Raw genomic sequence first — 26,835 nt, 5'->3', positions numbered from 1 at the left:
ATCAATATTTCAGTTCATTTGAGAAAGCTAATCTTCACATGTTGTTGTCACATCCCAAATCTCCTAGGTGTCTTTGATTAGCTTAACGGCTAACATCCTGGGCTACGCTGAACTTGGACCAATCAAATCTCTTCGAACGTTAAGGGCTTTGCGGCCCCTCCGCGCCCTGTCCAGATTTGAGGGAATGAGGGTGAGTAGTCTTTCACAAGTCGAGAAAACCGAAACAAGAGAGGTGGTATATTTGATGAGTCCCAAACATGTGAATCTGTGGCCCTAGAAATGAAATGCATTTGCTGATAAATTTTCGAGAATTGAACAACAATCCAAAGAGTATTTCATTCCATTGAGTCTCAGCAGTTCAGCATTAATCCCTTTTTACATATTATACAAGCTCTGCTTTTACTAGGGATTTGATTTGCAGGTTCTCTCAAATTTGGACACGTGATTTCCTTTCCACAGGTGGTGGTGAACGCTCTGGTGGGGGCCATTCCTTCCATCTTCAACGTGCTTCTAGTGTGCCTCATCTTCTGGCTCATCTTCAGCATCATGGGAGTCAACCTGTTTGCTGGGAAGTACTACCACTGCTTCAACACCACCGCTGAGGAGATGTTCTCTGCTGACGTTGTGAATAACAAGACCGAATGCTATCAACTAATGATGGAGGGTAATGACGACGTGCGCTGGATGAACGCAAAGGTCAACTATGACAACGTGCCCATGGGCTACCTCTCCCTCCTGCAAGTAGTGAGTTTCAAAACAGGTTGCTTACTAATCATATAGCCTACTACCGTTGTATAGTTGAAGTTGTTTAAAGTGGTAATACGGGTGTTGGCCTGTGTTACATGTACACATGGATCTTACAGCATACATTTGTTTCTCATGTCCAGGCAACATTTAAAGGATGGATGGATATAATGTATGGAGCTGTGGATTCACGTTCAGTAAGACAATTCCTTCTTTATACTGTCATAATAATGATCAACTTTGAGATGAGTATGAAAACAAACTCATTTCTTATGATTTTATACTCTCTGTTCCAACAAGGTGGAAGACCAGCCCATATATGAGGATAATGTTTACATGTACATCTACTTTGTCATATTCATTATCTTTGGGTCTTTCTTCACCCTGAATCTCTTCATTGGTGTCATTATCGACAACTTCAACCAACAAAAAAAGAAGATAAGTAGCCTTCCTACAGACTAATATCACTAAATACCAAACACAACATGCAAGCCATTTCTAAAACATGTTATCACAACAATACTATACACATATACATTACAAGTATTTTAGGTCAATGACATGCACATGAAAATAACTGTATGTCTCTATACTTTGGAGGGAAAGATATTTTCATGACAGAGGAACAGAAGAAATACTACAATGCCATGAAAAAGCTTGGTTCCAAGAAGCCACAGAAACCCATTCCTAGACCACAGGTAAGCACCTGCTTGGGTTACTGGAAAGTTGCCTTAAGATGTAGAACAAAAGAGTGTGTATTCCACCAATGTTTAAGAGGAAAACATTCAGCTACATACAGTACCACTCAATGAGAAGGTATTGGCAAGACTTTATCACTAACTGCTCTTGTCCGCTTCTGTTCCTCCCTTATGAAGATATCTTTCCCTCTAAAGTATAGAGACAAACTGTTATTTTCATGTGCATGTCATTGACCTAACATACCTCTAATTCAGTCTGTTTTGTCCTCTCCTTCTCTTGGTCTCTATTGATTGAAGAACAAATTCGCAGGCATTATCTTCGACCTGATCACCCAACAATTCTTTGACATCTTCATAATGGTGCTGATCTGCCTCAACATGGTAACGATGATGGTGGAGACGGACGACCAGAGCGTGGAGAAGGAGGAAATCCTCTTCCTCATCAACCTGGTGTTTATCATTGTCTTCACCACAGAGTGTACCCTCAAGTTGATCGCACTGCGACAACATTTTTTCTCAGTCGGATGGAATATTTTTGATTTTGTCGTCGTCATTCTCTCCATCGTTGGTGAATATGAAGAAATGATTGTATTCGTTAGTCGTATAGCTACAGAATTCTTTATTTTTGCTTAAATGAAACATGATTGAAGAACATAGTAATAAGAATGAAAACTAAAATATTGATATTTTCTTTCCATTCCAGGTATACTGCTGGCGGACATCATAGAGAAGTATTTTGTCTCACCTACCCTTTTCCGTGTCATAAGACTGGCCAGGATTGGTCGAGTTCTGAGACTCATCCGAGGAGCTAAAGGCATCCGGACACTGTTGTTTGCCCTGATGATGTCACTTCCTGCTCTCTTCAACATTGGGCTCCTGCTCTTCCTCATCATGTTTATCTTCTCCATTTTCGGAATGTCCAACTTTGCATATGTCAAGAAGGAGGCCGGAATAGACGATATGTTCAATTTTGAAACTTTTGGCAACAGTATAATTTGTCTGTTCATGATCACAACCTCAGCCGGTTGGGATGGTCTCCTCTCACCCATTCTGAATAGTGGACCTCCGGACTGTGACCCGGACGTGGAAAATCCCGGCACAGATGTAAGAGGCAACTGCGGCAGCCCTGGTTTGGGAATTTGTTTTTTCTGCAGCTACATCATCATGTGTTTCCTTGTTGTGGTCAACATGTACATTGCCATTATCCTCGAGAACTTCAATGTGGCCACAGAGGAGAGTGGTGACCCTCTGTGTGAGGAAGACTTCGAGATGTTCTACGAGACCTGGGAGAAGTTCGACCCTGACGCATCACAATTCATTGCCTACGACATTTTGTCAGAGTTCTGTGACACGCTTAAAGACCCGCTCAGGATCCCCAAACCCAACACAATCAAGCTGATCACCATGGACCTTCCCATTGTCCCTGGGGATAAGATCCACTGTCTGGACATCCTGCTGGCACTGACCACAGAGGTGCTGGGAGAGTCAGGGGAGATGGATGCCATGAAGGAGAGCATGGAGGAGAAGTTCATGGCCAACAACCCCTCTAAAGTGTCATACGAGCCAATCACCACCACCCTGAGGCGAAAGCAGGAGGAGGTAGCAGCTGTTGTTATTCAGAGAGCCTATCGTAAGCATCTGCTGAGACGTTCGATGAAACTCGCTTCCTACAAGTACCGCGAAAAGAACGAGTTAACCAAGGAGGACGAAGTGCCACCAGAGAAGGAGGGAATGATTGCCATCAAGATGAGCAAACTGTATGGAAGCCAACAATCACTCGGAGGGGATGAAACCGTTGTAGAAGTGAATTATTTTGAAAAACGGGACAGCAAAGAACTGACAGAGACACAACCTCCTGAGGAGACTACTGAAGAGCCGCAGCCTGTGAAGCTTCAGAACGAGATCATCTTGCGCTCTGCCCCCTTTGTCATCCCTGCCTCAATCCGTAACTCACAGCTGAAAGAGTCTGATGTTTGAATAACTAGTGCAACCAATGGATAAAAACTGCATCACCATGGTCTTCTGCCTTTGACGATGAGACTGCTTGTTCATCTCCAATGTCCAACTTCGGTATGTTTGGCTTGGGTCAAAGACAGGGTTCTCGCTAACTAATTCTGAGGGACACATTGAGCCCAGCCCACTGAATCAAAGAGATTGCATAGAGATGATGATATAACGAATATAGCAGTCAATTTAATTGATGTTGATGATGATAACCTGGAATGTATTGTTGGCAAGACAATCACCAAAGCCTGAGCTGAAAGTTTGGGCCCATTTATGGATGCAAGCCCAGTTTTGGTAGCAGACCCCTTGTAATATATAGTTGAGATCAATTGAGAATTAAATAACCTAAGAGATAGGTAGCAATGTAAAATATAATAAGTCAATAAAACTCCATCTCACCAGAGAGTAGGGACCTGATTCCTATGGTTTTGCTCTTAACACAAAAAAATACCTTTCAGTCCCCTGAAAGTAATAAATATGTTCCTTTTCGTATTTTTAATGCCTTTTTTATTCAAGATGTATTCTTCAAGTCAAATCTGCACTTACAGTATTCAATTGCAACAAAAAAGGCCAACAATATTCTCAGCTCTATCTTCAAAGTTTAAATATGACTCCAAAAACAGGATTCTCAACAAGTATTATAGTTTTTTCATATGGAATCTGACTTTTGGTACATCTGTCATTTTAATCGAAACTTTTATGACTGCCCTATCATTTTCCAAATACCGGTACAAGAATGTCAAATAAAAATGTTAAATATATTTTTCAGTGAATACAATTGTATTTTCCCAAAGTTATTATTTGTCTGGAGTTTGGTTTGACGTATTTGGCAAACACTTTTGTGTGTTCATTTTAAGGTATTAAAGCAAATACTCACACAGGGATGTACAGTTTATACAAAGTATTTTATACTTTTTTTAACCAAAATATATTTAATTATGAATATGACATGTGCCTTTAAACATATGAAAATGACAAAAAGCTTTAATGAAGAAACAGATTTAGAAAACTAACTGAGAAATTATTTACATTTGCAATAATTAACTAATTCTGCTGACTAACACAATAATGTGTCAAATTTCTTTTCAGTTTTCTTTTATTGTTGAATTTCTTAATTTTCTGTATATTTCCTTTGATTTTATTCCTTTGATTCCTTTCTTTTTTAGTTTTTATCACTGTAGTAACACAAGTACTGTAGTAACACAAGTACTACTAACATTGTTCGGTTTTTAATCTGCAATTATTTATGCAGTATGATGATAGAAATTAATAATGACATATTTTCACAATAGGTGCACATGCTGAAAATGTACTGGGCAGTTTATTGGAACATGGGGCTTGTAACACCAGAATTGTTGATTTGATTTTCACAAGGGGCACATACTATATGTGTTAACTGAGTCGCTTCGGATAAAAGCTTCAGCTAAAATGACCATACAAGTCTTAACACAGAAATGTCTTAATCATGGGAATACAGTAGGAAAGCACTTTGAAACATCATTTGTACTGGAGAATGAAGCCTTGTTAGGAATGCAGTTTATTAATTAAAAAGTATGATGTTAACTACTTTTTAATTATACTGTAATATCAATCTCACCTAAATGTGTGTACAGTATCTTACCCAATCTCTGTCTGGAGAGGCATATTTGACTATTGATACTAAAATACTTCGATAAGCACAATCAAGCACACTGCAATTTCTTTGGAAACTTGTATGAGAAAGGCATGGATTAATTACACATGCATGGAACCGCTTTGAGTTACTACTACAATTCTTAACTGCACCATCAAATTTGTGTTTGTTTGCGTTTTGAAAACAATGTGTGGAGGATAACTTAGATAACATAAATAAATGTTCTATTTATTTCAGCGATTCACTAATTCTAACCAGTTAGTACTTCATTACAAGGGGTCTTGAGTTTGAATTAAGGACAAATACTAAGTTAGCAACTGCTTACTTTTGTACAAGATCTTCCATGTTTGTTAAGCCAAGTGTGCCTATTTGTAAGTGCTACCTACAACAGCGGTTCATCTAAAGGGAGAGGGGTTTGCCTCTAAATCATGTTCTATGCACTGTGTGAACATTCAAGCAGAGGACCTTGGAATTGTGAAATGTAAATTATATAGATATCATGCACCATTGTTTACAAAACTAATACTGTGTGAAAGAGATCGAGAAGGACGCTTATATTGTATTTTTCCGGAGGCTGTGGCCTGTAAACATTGTATGTTCAATGCTCAATTCTGGAGGTTTTTGTAGATTGTATTACTTTATATTATCGATATAAAGAGCATTTAATTCATTTAATGATAAACTATACATGCAAATACACAGCAGTACATATTATGCTTTACAGCTTTACTTTCTAACAATTCTAATACATTTCAAATAAAAAATAAAGATGTGTTTTGGGTCCTCTGCCAGTTGAATTGTATTACACAAATATTTTAGAGGGATTTTTATGATGTATTTGTTCACATGCATACTGTATATGCCATCTGCTGGACAACTATATAATTCACAACTTGCCTGTCAGACATGAGTAGCTTTCAGTTATCTCACTTTTACCAGTCATGACACCTTTGTTCCCAGTTATGATCAATAACAATTTCCAGATGTGATGTTTTTCCCCTGGAGGAGAAGAGTAATCCCTTAAGCATTTGTGAACTCTGAGATTTAGATTTTGTTCATCTTTCTATTTCCTGTGGGTGGGTCCTTATCCAGCAGTCACATATCTATTTAAACCTTATATAGCGTTAGGACTTAGTTCACAGTCCATAAATACTCTCTCACCTTATTATCGTGCCTCAAAGACATCAATTAGATAGTTCTCACAGCCATACCATAGCTTAGTCTGTCATGTAAAAGGATATCATGCACTAAAGGCCTGAATACAGTATAGTAAATAGCTAAACAACTTCTTTCTTCAATGATAAGAGAAACAGAATTGATAATTAAACAGTGGTAGAACATTTTGTTTGTTTCCTGCCAACACTATCAATGCAGCATTACATTTCAAAAACAAAACAGAGTGCTGTGTTAAAAGTGCTGAACTTTGGTTGTGTTCACTTCACATGAAAAACATTCAGCTGTGCCTTCAGGACGTCTCACCCAGCAGGCATTTGACTGCAGCAGCAGCAGTACTGTAATCAGAACCCATTGGGTTTGGAGCAGTTGCCCTCCAATACCAAAGCACAACCCCTCCCCTCTTCCCCAGACACATGCACGAGCGCACACACACGCACACACACACACACACACTCTCTCTCTTTTGGTCTCTCTCTCTAACCAGGCCCTTCCTTTAGGAGAGCGGTGGGGGCAATGGGGCCTCTGGCTGGAGGTGTCTGCCGGACTATTCCTCTCCGAGTTCCAAGCGTACGGCACAAGTCAGGGGTCATCAGTGCGTAACGACCTTAAGACAGCGAGGGTCTGTGTGTTCTACATGTCTCTCTTTAGTTTGCAGGACCAGGAGTGGGACCACGACTATAATGTTACACCCATTCACTCCTCACACTGACTGACCGATCCCTGTTACACATGCCAAGCTTGGCCCTATGACCGATCAGGAGGTCAAGGAGATTAGCTACAGATGTTAGCTACATGCTTGTGATGACTGGAGGGAAGGGGCTTGGGTTTGGTGTGGTGACTATAATGAGCAACACAGAGGCTCACACAAAATTCTAGCACATGATAACTGGCAGCTAATATAACTTACTAGTCCAACTGTCTGATAGTGTCATAAATGTGTTTCAAAATACAACAAATGTTGCCATTATCATGTTATCATGTATGACGACCCTCCCACTCTGTCTGCCGAATTCTCTATTTGTTCTTGTTTTCCTTAATAGGATGTTGGTGGGCGGAGCCGGGAGGGTCGTCAGAGAAATGGGACACACCTGGGCTCGGGTGTGTCCCAGGGATAAATACACCTTTCCCCTATTCATTGTGGAGACTCTCTCCATGCAGACACACTGTTGGAGTTTGGTTGTGGCATTTTTCTGGCTGTATGGTTTGTTTGCTTTGGCAACCCTCCTCATTATCACCTCTATGCATCCACTCACTTACACTACTGATTACTGACTACACACACCATTGTTAATTGTATATACAGTTGAAGTCAGAAGTTTACAAACACTTAGGTTGGAGTCATTAAAACTCGTTTTTCAACCACTCCACACATTTCTTGTTAACAAACTATAGTTTTGGCAAGTCGGTTAGGAAATCTACTTTGTGTATGACACAAGTCATTTTTACAACAATTGTTTACAGACAGATTATTTCACTTATAATTCACTGTGTCACAATTCCAGTGGGTCAGAAGTTTACATACACTAAGTTGACTGTGCCTTTAAACAGCTTGGAAATTTCCAGAAAATGATGTCATGGCTTTAGAAGCTTCTGATAGGCTAATTGACATCATTTGAGTCAATTGGAGGTGTACCTGTGGATGTATTTCAAGGCCTACCTTCAAACTCAGTGCCTCTTTGCTCGACATCATGGCAAAATCAAAAGAAATCAGCCAAGACCTCAGAAAAGAAATTGCAGACCTCCACAAGTCTGGTTCATCCTTGGGAGCAATTTCCAAATGCCTGAAGGTACAATCTGTACAAACAGTAGTACGCAAGTATAAACACCATGGGTCCACGCAGCTGTCATACCGCTCAGGAAGGAGACGCGTTCTGTCTCCTAGAGATGAAAGTACTTTGGTGCGAAAAGTGTAAATCAATCCCAGAACAACAGCAAAGGACCTTGTAAAGATGCTGGAGGAAACAGGTACAAAAGTATTTATATCCACAGTAAAACGAGTCCTATATCGACATAACCTGAAAGGCCGCTCAGCAAGGAAGAAGCCACTGCTTCAAAACCGCCATAAAAAAGCCAGACTACGGTTTGCAAATGCACATGGGGACAAAGATCGTACTTTTTGGAGAAATGTCCTCTGGTCTGATGAAACAAAAATATAACTGTTTGGCCATAATGACCATCGTTATGTTTGGAGGAAAAAGGGGGTTGCTTGCAAGCCGAAGAACACCATCCCAACTGTGAAGCACAGGGGTGGCAGCATCATGCTGTGGGGGTGCTTTGCTGCAGGAGGGACTGGTGCACTTCACAAAATACATGGCATCATGAGTAAGGAAAATTATGTGGATATATTGAAGCAACATCTCAAGACATCAGTCAGGAAGTTAAAGCTTGGTCGCAAATGGGTCTTCCAAATGGACAATGACCCCAAGCATACTTCCAAAGTTGTGGCAAAATGCTTAAGGAAAACAAAGTCAAGGTATTGGAGTGGCCATCACAAAGCCCTGACCTCAATCCTATAGAAAATGTGTGGGCAGAACTGAAAAAGCGTGTGCGAGCACGGAGGCCTACAAACCTGACTCAGTTACACCAGCTCTGTCAGGAGGAATGGGCCAAAATTCACCCAACTTATTGTGGGAAGCTTATGGAAGGCTACCCAAAACGTTTGACCCAAGTTAAACAATTTAAAGGCAATGCTACCAAATAAGAATTGAGTGTATATAAAAGCTGAAATAAATCATTCTCTCTACTATTACTCTGACATTTCACATTCTTAAAATAAAGTGGTGATCCTAACTGACCTAAGACAGGGAATTTTTACTAGGATGAAATGTCAGGAATTGTGAAAAACTGAGTTTAAATGTATTTGGCTAAGCTAAGGTGTATGTAAACTTCCGACTTCAACTGTAGTTTGCTTTAGTTAATAAATATATTTTGTTATTCCTTATCTCCACGTTGTCTCCCTGTTTGTTACGGGCTACGAGCCGGTTCGTGACACATGTAATGTAACAAATCTCTATTACAAGGTGTGTCATGTATAACTGCTCTATACAGGTTTAGAGAAAGCCATTTCAGTGTAATTGTTTTGTTTGTGTAGCCTATATGTTTTATCATCCCAGTCACTGAGCTGTGAGGCTTTTCCTTAAGTTCACTTAGGACAAGGTTTAGTTTCAAGTTTTATTAGTGGTACATACAGAATAAACATGGTATACACCATCCAACGAAATGCTTACAGTCAGGTTCCTTCTCGACAATGTAACAAGAATAAGAAATAATAAAAGACAAGAATACGAACATAAAGTAAATGTTTTAGCATAAGTATAATACAGGAATGCACAATTTAAAGTACAATATTTACACATGTATGAGAGAAAGAAGGGATTGGGGGGCAAATGTTTAAATTGTGCAGTATTAAATCAGAGTCTGTGCAATAGAAGAGTTTGGTAGCAGCAATTGTGATGTGTGTGCGTGTGTGAGTGATGTGTGCTAAGGTGCGGAGAGTGAGTACAGGTGGTCAGTTCAGTCTGATGGCTTGTAGATAAAACTGGGTCGGAGCCTGTTGGTATCAGACCTCATGCTCCGATACCGTCTGCCCGAGGATAAGGGAGTGAACAGCTCGTGGTTGGGGTGTGTGGGGTCCTTGATGATGCTGCGGGCCTTCCTCAGGCGCTGTTTCTAGTAGATGTCCTGGATGGGTGGGAACACGGCCCCAGTGATGTACTTTACGTTTTTATGGTGTTACGCTTATGTGTAAGTGTATGCGTGTGTATGTGTTTGTGCAAGTGTGTAAGTGTGAGTACATGCTTGTGTGTGTGTGTGTGACTGGGGGGGGATAGCATGACCTTGGAGTGGCGTGGATTTCGCCCAATGTAGTGAGACTAGAGAAGCACTGGCAGGCCTGTCCTGTCAACACGTGGAATCTCCTCTGAACCAGAGTCCCAGCAGCTTCCTGGGAGTCGCAACATGAGAGGAGACAGGTGTTGATGACGGAAGTCTGAGGGGGGAGGGAAGGAGGGAGGGAGGTGGGGAGGGAGGTGAGGAAGGGGGGCAGACCAGGTTGAGGAAGGTTAGGTGTGGAGAGGGACAGAGAACGGGATCAAGCGTTCTGAGGTGAGTTATGGTCGGGGAGGAAGGGAGGGAGAGGGGGAGGGAGGGAGGGAGGGAGGGGGGGTGTTAGTGAGGAGGGGTGAGAGGATCAGAGGAGAGGGTACGAGGGTATGCCCCCTCTGGGACCAGCTGGTGCCCAGTCCTAGATATCTGATGGCAATCAGGGTCAGAAGTCAACCAGCTAGTGCATGGTACCCACTGTAGGTACCATTCCGCCGCTCTGAGGAGATGTAAAAATGTCAGCCATAAAACATGACACCATTTATAACCCAACCACATGTCTACTATGAATTAGAGGCAAATGCCTATAAAATATAAAATACTTACAGTACAGTTGCAATCAACTATGTGTGAAAAAATGGCAGTGTAGAGTGAAGCTATGATACACCTTACACACTCTTAGAAGTAAAAGTGCCTGGAAGAACCTTTTGGGTTGCTTTCCAGTTGAAAAGGGTTCCTAGAGGTTCCTAAAGGGTCGTAGAAGAACCCATGTCTAAAGGTTAAAACCGGAACCTTTTTGTGATGGGAGGGGTACATTTTTTAAAACCTTTTTAGTAATATATTATAGAGGTGGAAGTTTATCAGATTGGAGGCGTGGCTTATTTGAGGCACAGTTATTTTTTGTCACCCGTTAGCATAAATGTAATTCCTGTTCATCATGTTAAGTTTATACACTGCAAATGTAAATGTTCCTTGAATACTTATGCATATTACATATTCTAATATAATATTAATAATATTAACATTGAGGATTACATACAGCAATAAAGTGGTAACTATTACAACTTTAGGATTTGCATAGGCTCTTGAGGAACTCATTGTAGCTACAAAACTGTCAGTGTTCAACCTTAACATGTGATGACAATACAGCAGAACAGATGAACAGGAATTACATTTACTCTAACGGGTGCCCCCCCCAAAAAAACCTGCTGCTACATTGAACCATTAAAGGTTGCTCCCAAGAACCCCTCAACTAAACGAAGGTACGAATATTAACCATTGACTAGCAATGGTTCCTTGAGGAACTCCCGGTGTTCCTTGAGGATCTGCAGGGTTTCTCGAGTCACCACTAATTCTAGTGTAAGGGACAGATGTTACAAAATGTCACAAAAATGTAAGCTACTTCAAAAGGGTCACACAAAATGTTTTGTCTTAAGATCACAGAAGTAACAACTCACTCTTACATTAATCTAATTAATAAACTCTGTATAGCCTAGGCCTATTTGCTGCACCTTTGGATATGTGTGGTCCACCGGGAGGAGATGAAACCCTTCCAGAAGTGACACTGGAAGGCAAAATAAGTTTTGTTTGTTGATAGACAACTAACACCAGCCACCGTTTCCTCGTTCGAACATCAACCCCAAATTGTTATGTTATATTTTTTTAGACGCCAGGAGCAGCAGGAGCGGAAGTAACAGTCTCAAATGTTAAGAGAGATACTTGATAGTTGTCTAAAATAGTTGTTGGAGTCACATCTAAAAGGGACACGACACGGCCCTATACATTAACATTGCACTTTCAGGAGAAGGTGGGCAGATGGGTGGGTGGGTGAGGGTGCATGTAATAGAGACAACTGGAATCGGGATCATTCAACTCTGCCCACACCCCACACACCCCTTTCCTATTCATAGAATACGTTAGAAAAGTGTGCCCCTGTTGCGTGGTAAGGGGAACATAACCATTCATTAATGTGGAATGACACTGAACTCTGCCCGCTGCTTTGCTGTTCACCCTTTACCCTTTCTCAATCCTCATTAGCTGCTAAGGAAATGCCTGGGTGATTACCTACACTACCGCATGACTGACTCAATCCCAGCTCCACCAACAGGGGCGTCACCAGAGTTTCGTAACATTCGGGGCTCAGCCCTTGCATGCATATCATTCTATTTCCGGGTTCGAGACAAATTGCCTTTTCTAAAATCATTTCATGCAATTCTACATAATTTTACATGACTGGAGACGTTACAAGAATGTTTTTTAATACCACACAAATGTCCAAAATGACAGGCCACTCTGACACTGAGAAACTGAGATCAATACAACGAATGTCTTAAATGCAACTAATAGCATAGGCCAATGAAAAGAGTGGAGACACAGATTGTACAACATGAGGAGGAAATTATAGTCCACCAACTTTCCAGTGGCACTCACTCATCCAAACAGTTTTTTCCTTCAATTGTATTTTGAAATATTGAGAAAGGCCTTCTAGCTGCTGCCTGCTGTTCATTGGCAGCCACAACTCAACAATCAGCTGTTTGATATTCCCGCGGGCTTTCCAATTGCAGGCTTCCCGACTGTAGGCTTATAAGCGCTGATAATGTGACAAAACACAATCAACAGCATTTAAAAAAAAGAAGCTATTGATAATCTGTGGCTAAAATATGCTCTCTGGTGTAGTATTTTCAATTATTTCATTTCTTTCGGTACAGATAAGAGTAATTATATAATTATGCAAATGTATTTAAATGTATCTACAGCACTTCCAGCACCCCTTCCCACGGCTAAGTTTTCTTCCATGCTCTGTGCTCTACCCAAGGCAAAATAATCAACACTTAGTATTCATTCAATGGATTGTGGTCAGTAACCCAATATGAGGTTATTTCGTAGGTAGGCCTACTGTTACAATAATATTAAAAATAGTCTATCTGCTAGTAGCCTACAATTTCAGTAAGTCAATTCTCAAGTGTTTCTATCTAATCGCTTTTTGTTCCTGTTGAGACAATAGTGATTTCAGCTACAGTGGGGAAAAAAAGTATTTAGTCAGCCACCAATTGTGCAAGTTCTCCCACATAAAAAGATGAGAGAGGTCTGTAATTTTCATCATAGGTACACGTCAACTATGACAGACAAATTGAGATGAAAAAAATCCAGAAAATCATATTGTAGGATTTTTAATGAATTTATTTGCAAATTATGGTGGAAAATAAGTATTTGGTCACCTACAAACAAGCAAGATTTCTGGCTCTCACAGACCTGTAACTTCTTCATTAAGAGGCTCCTCTGTCCACCACTCGTTACCTTATATTAATGGCACCTGTTTGAACTTGTTATCAGTATAAAAGACACCTGTCCACAACCTCAAACAGTCACACTCCAAACTCCACTATGGCCAAGACCAAAGAGCTGTCAAAGGACACCAGAAACAAAATTGTAGACCTGCACCAGGCTGGGAAGACTGAATCTGCAATAGGTAAGCAGCTTGGTTTGAAGAAATCAACTGTGGGAGCAATTATTAGGAAATGGAAGACATACAAGACCACTGATAATCTCCCTCGATCTGGGGCTCCACGCAAGATCTCACCCCGTGGGGGTCAAAATGATCACAAGAACGGTGAGCAAACATCCCAGAACCACACGGGGGGACCTAGTGAATGACCTGCAGAGAGCTGGGACCAAAGTAACAAAGCCTACCATCAGTAACACACTACGCCGCCAGGGACTCAAATCCTGCAGTGCCAGACGTGTCCCCCTGCTTAAGCCAGTACATGTCCAGGCCCATCTGAAGTTTGCTAGAGTGCATTTGGATGATCCAGAAGAGGATTGGGAGAATGTCATATGGTCAGATGAAACCAAAATATAACTTTTTGGTAAAAACTCAACTCGTCCTGTTTGGAGGACAAAGAATGCTGAGTTGCATCCAAAGAACAGCATACCTACTGTGAAGCATGGGGGTGGAAACATCATGCTTTGGGGCTGTTTTTCTGCAAAGGGACCAGGACGACTGATCCGTGTAAAGGAAAGAATGAATGGGGCCATGTATCATGAGATTTTGAGTGAAAACCTCCTTCCATCAGCAAGGGCATTGAAGATGAAACGTGGCTGGGTCTTTCAGCATGACAATGATCCCAAACACACCGCCCGGGCAACGAAGGAGTGGCTTCGTAAGAAGCATTTCAAGGTCCTGGAGTGGCCTAGCCAGTCTCCAGATCTCAATCCCATAGAAAATCTTTGGAGGGAGTTGAAAGTCTATGTTGCCCAGCGACAGCCCCAAAACATCACTGCTCTAGAGGAGATCTGCATGGAGGAATTGGCCAAAATACCAGCAACAGTGTGTGAAAACCTTGTGAAGACTTACAGAAAACGTTTGACCTGTGTCATTGCCAATAAAGGGTATATAACAAAGTATTGAGAAACTTTTGTTATTGACCAAATACTTATTTTCCACCATAATTTGCAAATAAATTCATAAAAAATCCTACAATGTGATTTTCTGGATTTTTTTTCTCATTTTGTCTGTCATAGTTGACGTGTACCTATGATGAAAATGACAGGCCTCTCTCATCTTTTTAAGTGGGAGAACTTGCACAATTGGTGGCTGACTAAATACTTTTTTCCCCACTGTATATAGTTATAGAAACGATGTAGGACTTATTAACTTCTTAACCATGGTGGCACAGTTTCTACGTTCATAAGGCTAATAAGAAAAGATGACAAATGACTTGAATAGCCAATGGTAAAAGTGTAAAAATGTGTATTCGCATCGGTAGGCCGTGACCAAAATGCATCATATAAGTCTTGGAAAGTTCAGGAAAACATCAGGAAAGCTCATCATGTAGGCTATATAGGCCTAATTGTGTGTGTAGAGGAGATCTGCATTGCTTTCAATTTGCTAGACGAATGATCATGAGTACTCACCTCAATTTAGCTAACATTTCCCAGCCTAATCGTAACCAAATATCCAAACGGAGATTCAGTTAAAAACAAATCTGGCATTGATTTATTTATAAAGACACGCCCCCATGCTCATCTCAATACAACCGGTGCTCAAATGACCATCTAGTTGACCACACACGACAATTGCTTTACATTTATTATAACGGTTGGATGACTTTGGGAGTTTCACGTAACCACGGTTCTATGAACTAAGCAGCACATTCAGTTGATGTATTTCTTTTCCAGCAGCAGCAGCGCAAAAGATTCAGGGCTGACCCAAAATCATTCAGGGCTAAAGCCCCGAAAGCCCGGTCCTGGTGATGTCCCTGTCCATCAACCAACCAACCAACCAACAACATGTTGATTGATCGGATAACAGAGGATGTGGACAGGAGACCAGGGACTGTCTGGTGTTCCTCGCAGGGTGTCACAGCACGTTTACAGAACTCAGCAGAACATTCTGGAAGACATTGGACATGTGCCAACAAATACCAAAGCCTGGTAATCTTCCCAAACTTAAATAAGCCCCTTAACGGTATCCTCTCTTAGGATGCCGAGGGTGACAGTGAGCACTGAGCAGCGGAACCACATTCTCTGACCGGCGTCTCTATATAGGTCTTGTTATTTTAATGACCTACTGCTTACCTTGCTGCTCCTCAGCTCTCTGTCTGATAGGTCGATAGGGGATTCTAGAGTATCACATCCTCATATTCTATTCTGCTGAAAGATCTTAATCAAAGTTCAAGAAGGACAGTGGTGATAGAAGTCCTGGTGGTTGTGAAGAATCGACACTCAGCTTGGACATTATCTTTGACATTCACTCTTTGGAGTAGAATGTTTAGTAGGCTACATTTGATCAGAATGAAAGAAAATCTCATGAGTTAGGCTAATACACTACATGGCCAAAGGTATGTGGACAGCCCTTCAAATTTGTGGATTTAGCTAGATCAGCCACACCCGTTGCAGGTGTATAAAATCGAGCACACAACATCCATGCAATCTCCATATACAAACATTGGCAGTAGAATAGCCTTACTGAAGAGCTCAGTGACTTTCAAAGTGGCACCGTCATAGGATGCCACCTTTCCAACAAATCAGTTTATCAAATTTCTGCCCTGCTAGAGCTGCCCCAGTCAACTGTAAGTGCTGTTATTGTGAAGTGGAAATGTCTAGGAGCAACAACGGCTCAGCCGTGAAATGGTAGGCCACACAAGCTCACAGAATGGGACCGCCGAGTGCTGAAGCGCTTAGCACATAAATATTGTCTGTCCTCAGTTGTAACACTCACTACCGAGTTCCAAACTGCCTCTGGAAGCAACGTCAGCACAATAACTGTTCATCGGGGGCTTCATGAATGGGTTTCCATGGCCAAGCAGCCGCACACAAGCCTAAAATCACAATGCGCAACGCCAAGCGTTGGCTGGAGTAGTGTAAAGCTAGCCGCCATTGGACTCTGGAGCAGTGGAAATGCGTTCTGTGGAGTGATGAATCACGCTTCACCATCTGGCAGTCCGACGGACTAATCTGGGTTTGGAGAACTCTACCCACCCAATGCATAGTGCCATCTGTAAAGTTTGGTGGAGGAGGAATAATCATCTGGGGCTGTTTTTCATGGTTCGGGCTAGGCCCCTTAGTTCCAATGAAGGGAAATCTTAATGCTACAGCATACAGTGACATTCTAGATGATTCTGTGCTTCCAACTTTGTGGCAACAGTTTGGGGGAGGCCCTTTCCTGTTTCAGCATGACAATGCCCCTGTGCACAAAGCGAGGTCCATACAGAAATGGTTTGTCGAGATCGGTGTGGAAGAAATTGACTGGCCTGCACAGAACCATGACCTCAACCCCATCGAACACCTTTGGGATGAATTGGAACACCGACTGCGAGCCAGGCCTAATCAGCCAACATCAGTGCCCAACCTCACTAATGCTCTTGTGGCTGAATGGAAGCAAGTCCCTGCAGCAATGTTCCAACATCTAGTGGAAAGCCTTCCCAGAAGAGTGGAGGCTGTTATAGCAGCAAAGGGGGGACCAACTCCATATTAATGCCCATGATTTTGGAATGAGATGTTCGAAGAGCAGGTGTCCACATACTTTTGGACATGTAGTGTATCCAAATACTGCACAAATCAACATGTCAAGAACAGAAATTGAAAATCAATATCAGGAGCTGACATTTGATTGACATAAGGTAAAACCCTGCCCCGCTGACCATGCCTCTCTCTCTCTCTCTCTCTCTCTCTCTCTCTCTCTCTCTCTCTCTCGCTCTCTCTCTCTCTCTCTCTCTCTCTCTCTCTCTCTCTCTCTCTCTCTCTCTCTCTCTCTCTCTCTCTCTCTCTCTCTCTCTCTCTCTCTCTCTCTCTCTCTCTCTCTCTCTCTCTCTCTCTCCTCAATTGCCACCTGGGGGCCAATGATAGAACTGCACGTCCTATCAAACTGAAGTCACCTCTGATAGGTTAACTTGGTGATAACGTTCTCAGAGACACTTCTCTCCTGACACACACTCAACACATATTCTAGAAATAAAAATATATTGAGCCACTGCAAGTGAAAACAGTATTCTGCACAATGGATTTGACAAAATATCCACATGAATGGTCAACGGAGGAAGATACAATTTGTGAACGACAAGATCTAAAGTAAGGGAAAATGTGGCACAATTTTCCATTATGACAAATCTCAAATGTTGACCATTGCTTGTGCTATTCCTTCATGTAGCTCCTGCTATAGTGTCTGGCGCAAGGGACTGAATAGCATAGAAGGCATGAAGACATCTTGGCCTGGGACCAAACACTGGGAGACTCCAGGGGCCAGGGAGGGTCACTCTTTGCCAGGGGATGGGAGGGTGGGAGAGCGCTGGTGTTTGCTAGGGGGGCCATGGGCTTTTCCGCTCCAAGTCAATGTCAGTGTTTCAGGTTCAAGTTTCGGATGTGCATATCACCTTTGATTGCTTCAGGGTCTCAGGCTTGTTTGACACTTAGTGGAGGTGAGTCGTGTACCTCGCCTGGGGAGATGCCATTTGCCATTTCATCGGTATTGAGCAGCTGAGGCTGAACTGAGTGATATAATCACCCACTGGCACCTGGCTGCAGTTTCATTCCTTAAAACAGTGTAGAGGTAGCTCACCTCTATCCCCTTGATGTGAATCCACGCCCTATATCTAGGTAAGTGTAACAAGACAACCCAGACGTCAATTCAACATCTAGGCCACGTTGGTTCAACGTAATTTCATTTCACAGAGCGGTATTATAGTGCACCATTACACTTCCTACCTAGAAGGTTAGTGTGATGTGGCGAAGAGGCCCAGGCAGAGTTGGAGTGAGACACAACCACATCACACCTGTGAGCTGTGACAACCCCATAGGCACATGCTGCTCTATGTGGACATACTGCACTCTGTGTAGCTGTTCTTAGTAATAAAAGGGTAATTCATTGTGAGGAATATGTGAACCCTGGGCTCGTTTATTTACATTCTATCCTATACTCTTACATTGTATGTTCTCTTTCTCCCTCCAGTTAGCTCTCCCTTAGCCCATAAATCGTGTGCGCTCTTAAAGGGGCACACACTCATTTAACATGAACCTCACACACTCAGTCATGACACACTTGGCAGGTTTAAGCCAAGGGAACCCCGATGCAGCTGTAGGGTATTACACTTCCCTACAGGTTGTGTTATAGACTTACATCAATAATGTGTGTATTGCTCAAAACAGTTACCCAATACCCATGCAGGACATTTTCTGGAATGTAGAGTATCTTTCTTCTATAGCCTGATAACAATGTTCAAGAATAATTATCAGTTCATTTGTAATTTGGCTAATCTAGATCGATTGAAACATGCTAAAACATAAATGGGTATGAGGCCATACAGCCGATTGAGTAAGATAAGGATATGGAGAGAATTGGTTGAGGCTGCCCTTACAGAAAGAACACTTGATTTCACATGTGGAAAATAAACAATGTGTTTTTGGAACACTTCACATGTGATAACATGTTTTCACATGTGCAGTTTCATGTTATCACATGTTACTTTACATGTTGTCACATGTTATCACATTATCTTCACATAAGATCACGTGATCACGTGAAATTCATGTGGATTTTCCATAAGGGTCAATAAGGGTATAAAGGAAAGAGAATTTAGGAACCACTGTGATGCAGTATATGACTAAACCTAAAAAATAACTTAACTTTCTGAGTGATTTCTGACATTTTGTTACAGGCAATACATATCCCACAATGGGGCCAGATGATGAAAGGTTGGTTGATGGAATAAAACCTTTATCGATATATGCTATACATCCAGTATTTTTGATTTGCTGTACTATCAAAACAAGTCATCACTACATCCAATCAGGTAGCGTGGCCGAAACGAACCATTGTATAATGCTCTTTTGAAAGCCAGCTACCACATATTCAACAAGGTAATGTGGTCAGTAAATGCACTTGCTGCCACCCTTCCAAAGTGATGCAGGTTAACAGATCGATTTCTGTTTTCGCCAGGAAAGGATTAGGACAGCGTTGGGCCTAGCCTGACATTCAGCACGTCTCTGTGTCCTGAACGCTGAATATGGACCTCGTTCCCAACTTATGTTGAATATGTTCACACTGGACCAGTCAACTCCCCCGTACGCCACACTGACACACATCAACCATGATCTCATTACTGTCATGACTATTGACCAGGTCACCTTTATAGGTGTCATGACACCGTACACCTACACCTACCTGTGTAGCGTAAACAACACACAGTAAGGTGGTGTGGCACAAACAAAGGGAAGGCTTTGGGCTAGTAGCATTTTGTAGTCAAGCACACATGCTGCTAGGCTGAAAGCATTCATGTGTTATCCTCTGAGATGTGTACTTTTTAAACGGCATATAGATTTTAACCCCAAAATCAATCAATCAATCAATGAAGTCCTACACATTTGCTCCAACACATACCTTTATTAGGCTTATTCACAATGTTTCTATTACTGAAAGGATCTTCGTCAGGTATAACAAAGGATCTCACACAAAAAGGAGTGGGTATTTCATGGACTGGTATTGATCAAGTGACTGTTTACAGTGGGGAAAAAAAGTATTTAGTCAGCCACCAATTGTGCAAGTTCTCCCACTTAAAAAGATGAGAGAGGCCTGTAATTTTCATCATAGGTACACGTCAACTATGACAGACAAATTGAGAAAAAAAAATCCAGAAAATCACATTGTAGGATTTTTAATGAATTTATTTGCAAATTATGGTGGAAAATAAGTATTTGGTCACCTACAAACAAGCAAGATTTCTGGCTCTCACGGACCTGTAACTTCTTCTTTAAGAGGCTCCTCTGTCCTCCACTCGTTACCTGTATTAATAGCACCTGTTTGAACTTGTTATCAGTATAAAAGACACCTGTCCACAACCTCAAACAGTCACACTCCAAACTCCACTATGGCCAAGACCAAAGTGCTGTCAAAGGACACCAGAAACAAAATTGTAGACCTGCACCAGGCTGGGAAGACTGAATCTGCAATAGGTAAGCAGCTTGGTTTGAAGAAATCAACTGTGGGAGCAATTATTAGGAAATGGAAGACATACAAGACCACTGATAATCTCCCTCGATCTGGGGCTCCACGCAAGATCTCACCCCGTGGTGTCAAAATGATCACAAGAACGGTGAGCAAAAATCCAAGAACCACACGGGGGGACCTAGTGAATGACCTGCAGAGAGCTGGGACCAAAGTAACAAAGCCTACCATCAGTAACACACTACGCCGCCAGGGACTCAAATCCTGCAGTGCCAGACGTGTCCCCCTGCTTAAGCCAGTACATGTCCAGGCCCATCTGAAGTTTGCTAGAGTGCATTTGGATGATCCAGAAGAGGATTGGGAGAATGTCAGATGAAACCAAAATATAACTTTTTGGTAAAAACTCAACTCGTCATGTTTGGAGGACAAAGAATGCTGAGTTGCATCCAAAGAACACCATACCTACTGTGAAGCATGGGGGTGGAAACATCATGCTTTGGGGCTGTTTTTCTGCAAAGGGACCAGGACGACTGATCCATGTAAAGGAAAGAATAAATGGGGCCATGTATCATGAGATTTTGAGCGAAAACCTCCTTCCATCAGCAAGGGCATTGAAGATGAAACGTGGCTGGGTCTTTCAGCATGACAATGATCCCAAACACACCGCCGGGCAACGAAGGAGTGGCTTCGTAAGAAGCATTTCAAGGTCCTGGAGTGGCCTAGCCGGTCTCCAGATCTCAACCCCATAGAACATCTTTGGAGGGAGTTGAAAGTCCGTGTTGCCCAGCGACAGCCCCAAAACATCACTGCTCTAGAGGAGATCTGCATGGAGAAATGGGCCAAAATACCAGCAACAGTGTGTGAAAACCTTGTGAAGACTTACAGAAAACGTTTGACCTGTGTCATTGCCACCAAAGGGTATATAACAAAGTATTGAGAAACTTTTGTTATTGACCAAATACTTATTTTCCACCATAATTTGCAAATAAATTCATAAAAAATCCTACAATGTGATTTTCTGGAATTTTTTTTCTCATTTTGTCTGTCATAGTTGACGTGTACCTATGATGAAAATGACAGGCCTCTCTCATCTTTTTAAGTGGGAGAACTTGCACAATTGGTGGCTGACTAAATACTTTTTTTCCCCACTGTATGTACTGTACGTTAATGGTAACTAGACCCCGTCTGAATTTAAACAAATAAAAACAAAACTTTCTAACATGTGCGTCTCAAGTGCTTGATAGGTCCTTCTTTGTGTGTCTACTTTGAAGTCTTTGAATATGTGTTAACGCCACAGGACATTCAATTGACATTAAACAATACAATATGGCTGCTACTAAAGAAGCAATATAAATCATTTCTTGTCAAATAATGCCTGTTATCTACAGTATCACAACGGAATGGCAGAATAGCTGGCGTTGTCGTCAAGTTACAGTGTGTGTGTGTGTGTGTGTGTGTGTGTGTGTGTAACTTGTTTTCATTCAATACATCCTAGACCACAGAGGTTTGTGTTGCATGTGTTTTGACCCTAGTTCTTTCAGTCATCAAGTAAGTTGTTTTTTAGGACACATCACGTCTTCCCGAAGTCATGGAAAAATTAATGATTGATTTGACGCATTATACTGATTGTTCCACAATCACATACAAAAACAGGTCCTATCAATGAAAGATGGTAACGGGAGAAAATCTCATGTTTCCTCCTGATGATACATTAAAACATGGGTTCCCCATCTATAAAAACAGTGCCCCCAAACAAACGGCAACATACTCAACCGACCACCGCACTTTCAAGTTAAGAAATCATCCTTGGCAATTAAGAGTAAAAATGGGACAAGGTAAGCCAGCTTTTTCTGTCTATTTCTTTTTTCAGTGGGAAGTACAATTGAACTTAAACATTTAATCACTGAAACAGGGGCCAACAAGGCATAGAAAGAGTGAACAAGTATTGGACTGTCATGAGGTTATAATCTATTGACACTTTTGATTTAACAACCTAACTATGTGATGTTCTATTAAATTTACATTTCAGTCATTTGGCAGACACTCTTATCCAGAGTGACTTACAGGAGCAATTAGGGTTAGGTGTCTTGCTCAAGGGCACTTCAACAGATTTCTCATCTAGTCAGCTCAGGGATTCAAACCACTAACCTTTCCGTTACTGGCCCAACACTCTTAACCGCTAGGCTATTGATGTACGAAGGCTGAGAATATCTTACTAATATATCTCACCATAATTCGACTTACTCGTTTTATACATTTCTTAATCACTTATTATTTTCTGTCATCTCTCTTTTAGTGTTTCTGCTGATGCCAGTTTTACTGGTCAGTTGTTTTCTGAGTCAAGGGGCAGCGATGGAAAACCAACGGCTCTTCAACATCGCAGTCAACCGGGTGCAACATCTCCACCTAATGGCTCAGAAAATGTTCAATGACTTTGTAAGACAGCTTTTGAATCTACTTTTGACATAGCAAATAATGTTTCAAAGATTGTTCTTCTTCTTGTAGACAGTGTCCTCTTCACACAAGCCTAGTGGCTAAAACATATCTCTCCCTTCTTGTGATTTTGTGCAGGAAGGCACCCTGTTGCCTGATGAGCGCAGACAGCTGAACAAGATATTCCTGCTGGACTTCTGTAACTCTGACTCCATCGTGAGCCCAATCGACAAGCACGAGACTCAGAAGAGTTCAGTAAGTTACCTGGCTGAGACAATTACCCATGTTATGCCCTTTACAACCATATAAAAGTGTAAAAGCTTGACAGTTCCACTCTGCTATTCACCTTAAATATTAATTCCTCCATGATGCATGATTCCAAAATAAATAATAGGCCATCTCAATGTGAACAGTCGATACAACTTAGTCATTAGTTATTGGGCAAGCAGAACACGATTTGTCTAAACTCCATGGGGAAATATATACTTTAGATAAGCAGAGACAGCATCATGCATGGTGGAAATTAAATCTAGCCATGACAGGGAGTATTTAATTCTACACGTAAAATCGGCATTAAAATGTTGCTACACCTCAGTGCCTTCAACTAAGGTAAGTAAAACAACTACATATCACAATCATTGCAAGTAAAACCATCACTCTCTAATCGCCGGTTTCTCTACACGTCCATTCTCCATTTTGTGCTTTTCTGCCCAGGAAACCAGCCCAAAAAGTATTTAGCTCAATCATGTAAATAGGGCATCTCAAGCTGTACAATACAACTCAACTTCATTCTCTAATAATCTGGGGTTTCTCTACATCTACACACAGGTCCTGAAGCTGCTCCATATCTCTTTCCGCCTGATTGAATCATGGGAGTACCCTAGCCAGACCCTGACCATCTCCAACAGCCTAATGGTCAGAAACTCCAACCAGATCTCTGAGAAGCTCAGTGACCTCAAAGTGGGCATCAACCTGCTCATCAAGGTAAAGAAAGGAGGGAGGACAATGACTATTTGTGGTGCCACACTTTGTGCACTGTAAACCCCAAGGCATTTTTAACTCAAATACGTCTAGTAAGTTGAACTCAAAGTCACTGAAAAGTCATTATTACTTAAAATGTTTATGTGGTACTGGCTCAAAACTAAATAAGAAGTCACATCAACTCAATTTTGTAAAGTTATGATAACAAATTAATTTTTTACCCAGCATGCTCTACTGCAGGTACATTTTTTGGAATTGTTTTTAATATTTGTGTTTTTGCATGTACATTGAGGGATTGATTGATTAATCTTATGCTACACAAAGATAAATAACATACAAGTTACCAGAATTTTGCAACCCTACTTGCCGGCCTGATGTGGCCTTAAAACCATGAGTTTCAGGCCACTGTATTAGGGTAAAGCTACGCCTCAAAATAAGACCTTATGAGATATGTAATGTATTGTTATAAAGAGTTTAATTATAATGATAAAATTTGCCTAGGAATTCACTTGAAGGCCACAGGAATGAAAATGAATGACAACAACCATGTCTCTGTCACTAACAAATACAGTCATGGGTGGTAACTCTATAATTCACTCAAAAAGGCAAGGCACACTGGGAAATTATATTGGAGACGTAGCTTAGTGGGGGCAATACAAAAAAATGTCAAGCTGATACAACTCAAATCTGGACCCTCTACAGGGTGACTCTATAGGCTTGAGTAATGACTACAAAATCACTTTAAGTAACTGCACTCATATTCTGTATATTAAATGCAACGGGTTTCCTCAAAGGTTTTGAGTAATGACAGCACATTGGGGTTTACAGTGTGGTTTTTATCTTCCACTGACATGAAAGTGAAATACCACTATGCTTTCCTAGTTAGAAAGCATAATGTAGGACTACGTATGCCTCTTCTCAGCAGATATTTCTGTGCTTTACATTGTGATGGAGTAACTCACCTCATCTGTCATCACTAATAGTGACTATATCAGTAACACACCATTAAAGGACATTTATGCATGTGTTTTTTGCTATGTGTGCTTTTAGAGTGACCCAATAAACAAATATTGATATGCACACATCCACCCCACCATGCATCTCTCTCTGTCTCCCACAGGGGAGCCAGGATGGCATGCTGAGCCTGGATGACAATGACTCTCAGCAGCTGCCCCCCTACGGGAACTACTACCAGAACCTGGGGGGCAACGGCAACGTCAGGAGGAACTACGAGCTGTTGGCCTGCTTCAAGAAGGACATGCACAAGGTGGAAAACCATGTTGCCTTCAATTGCATGTGCCTTCCTATATTTTCTACAGTGCATAGATGTTTTGTGTTCTCTATTATAAAGTCTATAAAGTCTTGAGAAAGGCCTAGAATATTGACATTAAAATGCGTCAATTATAACCTCATCCTTTTTTTTCCCCAAGGTCGAGACCTACCTGACCGTTGCCAAGTGCAGGAAGTCTCTGGAGGCCAACTGCACTCTGTAGACGTTGGTTGGAGAGGCAGCCAGCAAGAGCCTGTCTCCAGGGTTTGGTTTCCCAGATACAGAGTAGGCCTTGCCCTGCACTGAAGAGCATTTTCAATTGAGATTCTCCATTAAGCATGCTTTTTAGTCTAGAGTAGATTTAATTTGGATCTGGCAGAGCCTGACTCCAGGGGTTTTCAGGCATTTGCATTTTGTTCTCTGAAATCAACAACAGCACTTTCTATATTCACACTATTACTCTGAGATACCATTGATTCATGGACATTTTAGATTAGTACATTTATAGAAAAGTAAATTACATTTCTTAGTTAGATATATGATTCTAGGTGGTGCTGCTGTTTATGCATAAATTAATATTTAGGGATGAAATGGGAACTTGTAGCGCTCCAAGCTTTTGGTATGTACACGGATTGATAATATATTTTAGAGTATTTTCATTCCTTAATCTTATTGTTTGAAACTAATAGTGATGAGTTGTTCAATAAAGCTGTTGTTCTCTGCAGTACATGATCTCTTGGCTACTATTTATTATCTTTCAAATCAACATTTTTGACAAGTTCCTAGCCCCGACATTCCTATGGACAACCATATCGCAGACACTCCATTGAAATGTAAAGGCAATGTTCCCGCGTTTGCGGAGACAGCGTTCACTATGTCGGCTCAATCGGAAATTACCTTTAAAATGTTACGCGGTTCTTCAGCGATACGGATTGAATCCAGCCCATAGTCACGTACATTTGTATTGGCAAAAACCTATATGTCCCCTGTCTGTCGCGAATGTTGAATAAAGCTCAATTTGAACTTTCTCTGCCGATTGTCCGTAGGGTTGGTTGTTATATAGCGCGGAATTTGAGAAAATATATCCAAAGGAACTGTGAGAAATCTATTTTCTTATAACTAGATGTAAATGTAAATGTAAATGTAAATGTAGATGTGATGCCTAGCTTAGAAAGAATACATTAATGATTAAACATAATAGGTTTGTGCTGTACTGATATAGATTAGCTGTGATTAATGTGAGGAACCATTAGGGGGTAGGCCGAGACAGACTTGTGTCTCACATACACACACACTGCCTCTTTGTTAGACCGCTCAAGGACATGTGTACTGCAAAAGTGCTGACTCTTTGGACAAGTTGCAAAACAATCAACACCTGGCAACAGTGAAGCGCCAAGGGACTGGGACCAGCCTGTGCGCCAACGATAGGCTGAGTAAGTCTAAACCACGCTCAGTCTCTACTCTGATAGGCCAGCAGGGAGCGGGAACTATCTCTGTCAGAGTATTTAAAGAAGAACTTATAACAATGGACCAGTTCTCTGACTGCCCTGTGTGGTATTTCAGTGGACCCGTATATACGAACATCATATTTACCATTCAAGTGTTTGCAATAATTAAAATACTAGTATATCTTAGA

General features: G+C 41.4%; 2 protein-coding genes across 2 annotated transcripts in view; both read left to right on the top strand.

The window, feature by feature from the left end:
• The window catches only part of LOC121551960 (sodium channel protein type 4 subunit alpha B), a 69,501-nt gene extending 61,931 nt beyond the window's left edge, over nucleotides 1-7,570 (top strand). Inside the window, exons 21-27 of the mRNA XM_041864644.2 lie at nucleotides 68-190; nucleotides 460-744; nucleotides 888-941; nucleotides 1,045-1,182; nucleotides 1,338-1,442; nucleotides 1,740-2,010; nucleotides 2,146-7,570. Coding sequence (XP_041720578.1) covers nucleotides 68-190; nucleotides 460-744; nucleotides 888-941; nucleotides 1,045-1,182; nucleotides 1,338-1,442; nucleotides 1,740-2,010; nucleotides 2,146-3,419 — 2,250 coding nt within the window. The 3' untranslated portion in view covers nucleotides 3,420-7,570. The remainder of the gene's footprint in view (nucleotides 1-67; nucleotides 191-459; nucleotides 745-887; nucleotides 942-1,044; nucleotides 1,183-1,337; nucleotides 1,443-1,739; nucleotides 2,011-2,145) is intronic.
• A 14,723-nt stretch (nucleotides 7,571-22,293) lies between these two features.
• Nucleotides 22,294-25,825, top strand: LOC121551272 (somatotropin). Its single transcript, XM_041863841.1, has 6 exons — nucleotides 22,294-22,350; nucleotides 22,812-22,951; nucleotides 23,087-23,203; nucleotides 23,777-23,932; nucleotides 25,050-25,196; nucleotides 25,360-25,825. The coding sequence occupies exons 1-6, from the start codon at nucleotides 22,341-22,343 to the stop codon at nucleotides 25,420-25,422; spliced, it is 633 nt and encodes a 210-aa protein (XP_041719775.1). The 5' UTR covers nucleotides 22,294-22,340; the 3' UTR covers nucleotides 25,423-25,825.
• Nucleotides 25,826-26,835: the final 1,010 nt, after the last annotated feature.

The sequence above is a fragment of the Coregonus clupeaformis genome, chromosome 35 (assembly GCF_020615455.1).
Source record: "Coregonus clupeaformis isolate EN_2021a chromosome 35, ASM2061545v1, whole genome shotgun sequence".
NCBI lineage: Eukaryota > Metazoa > Chordata > Actinopteri > Salmoniformes > Salmonidae > Coregonus > Coregonus clupeaformis.
The sequence above is the reverse complement of the archived record's forward strand: the minus strand, read 5'-3'. Positions and strand labels throughout refer to the sequence as shown.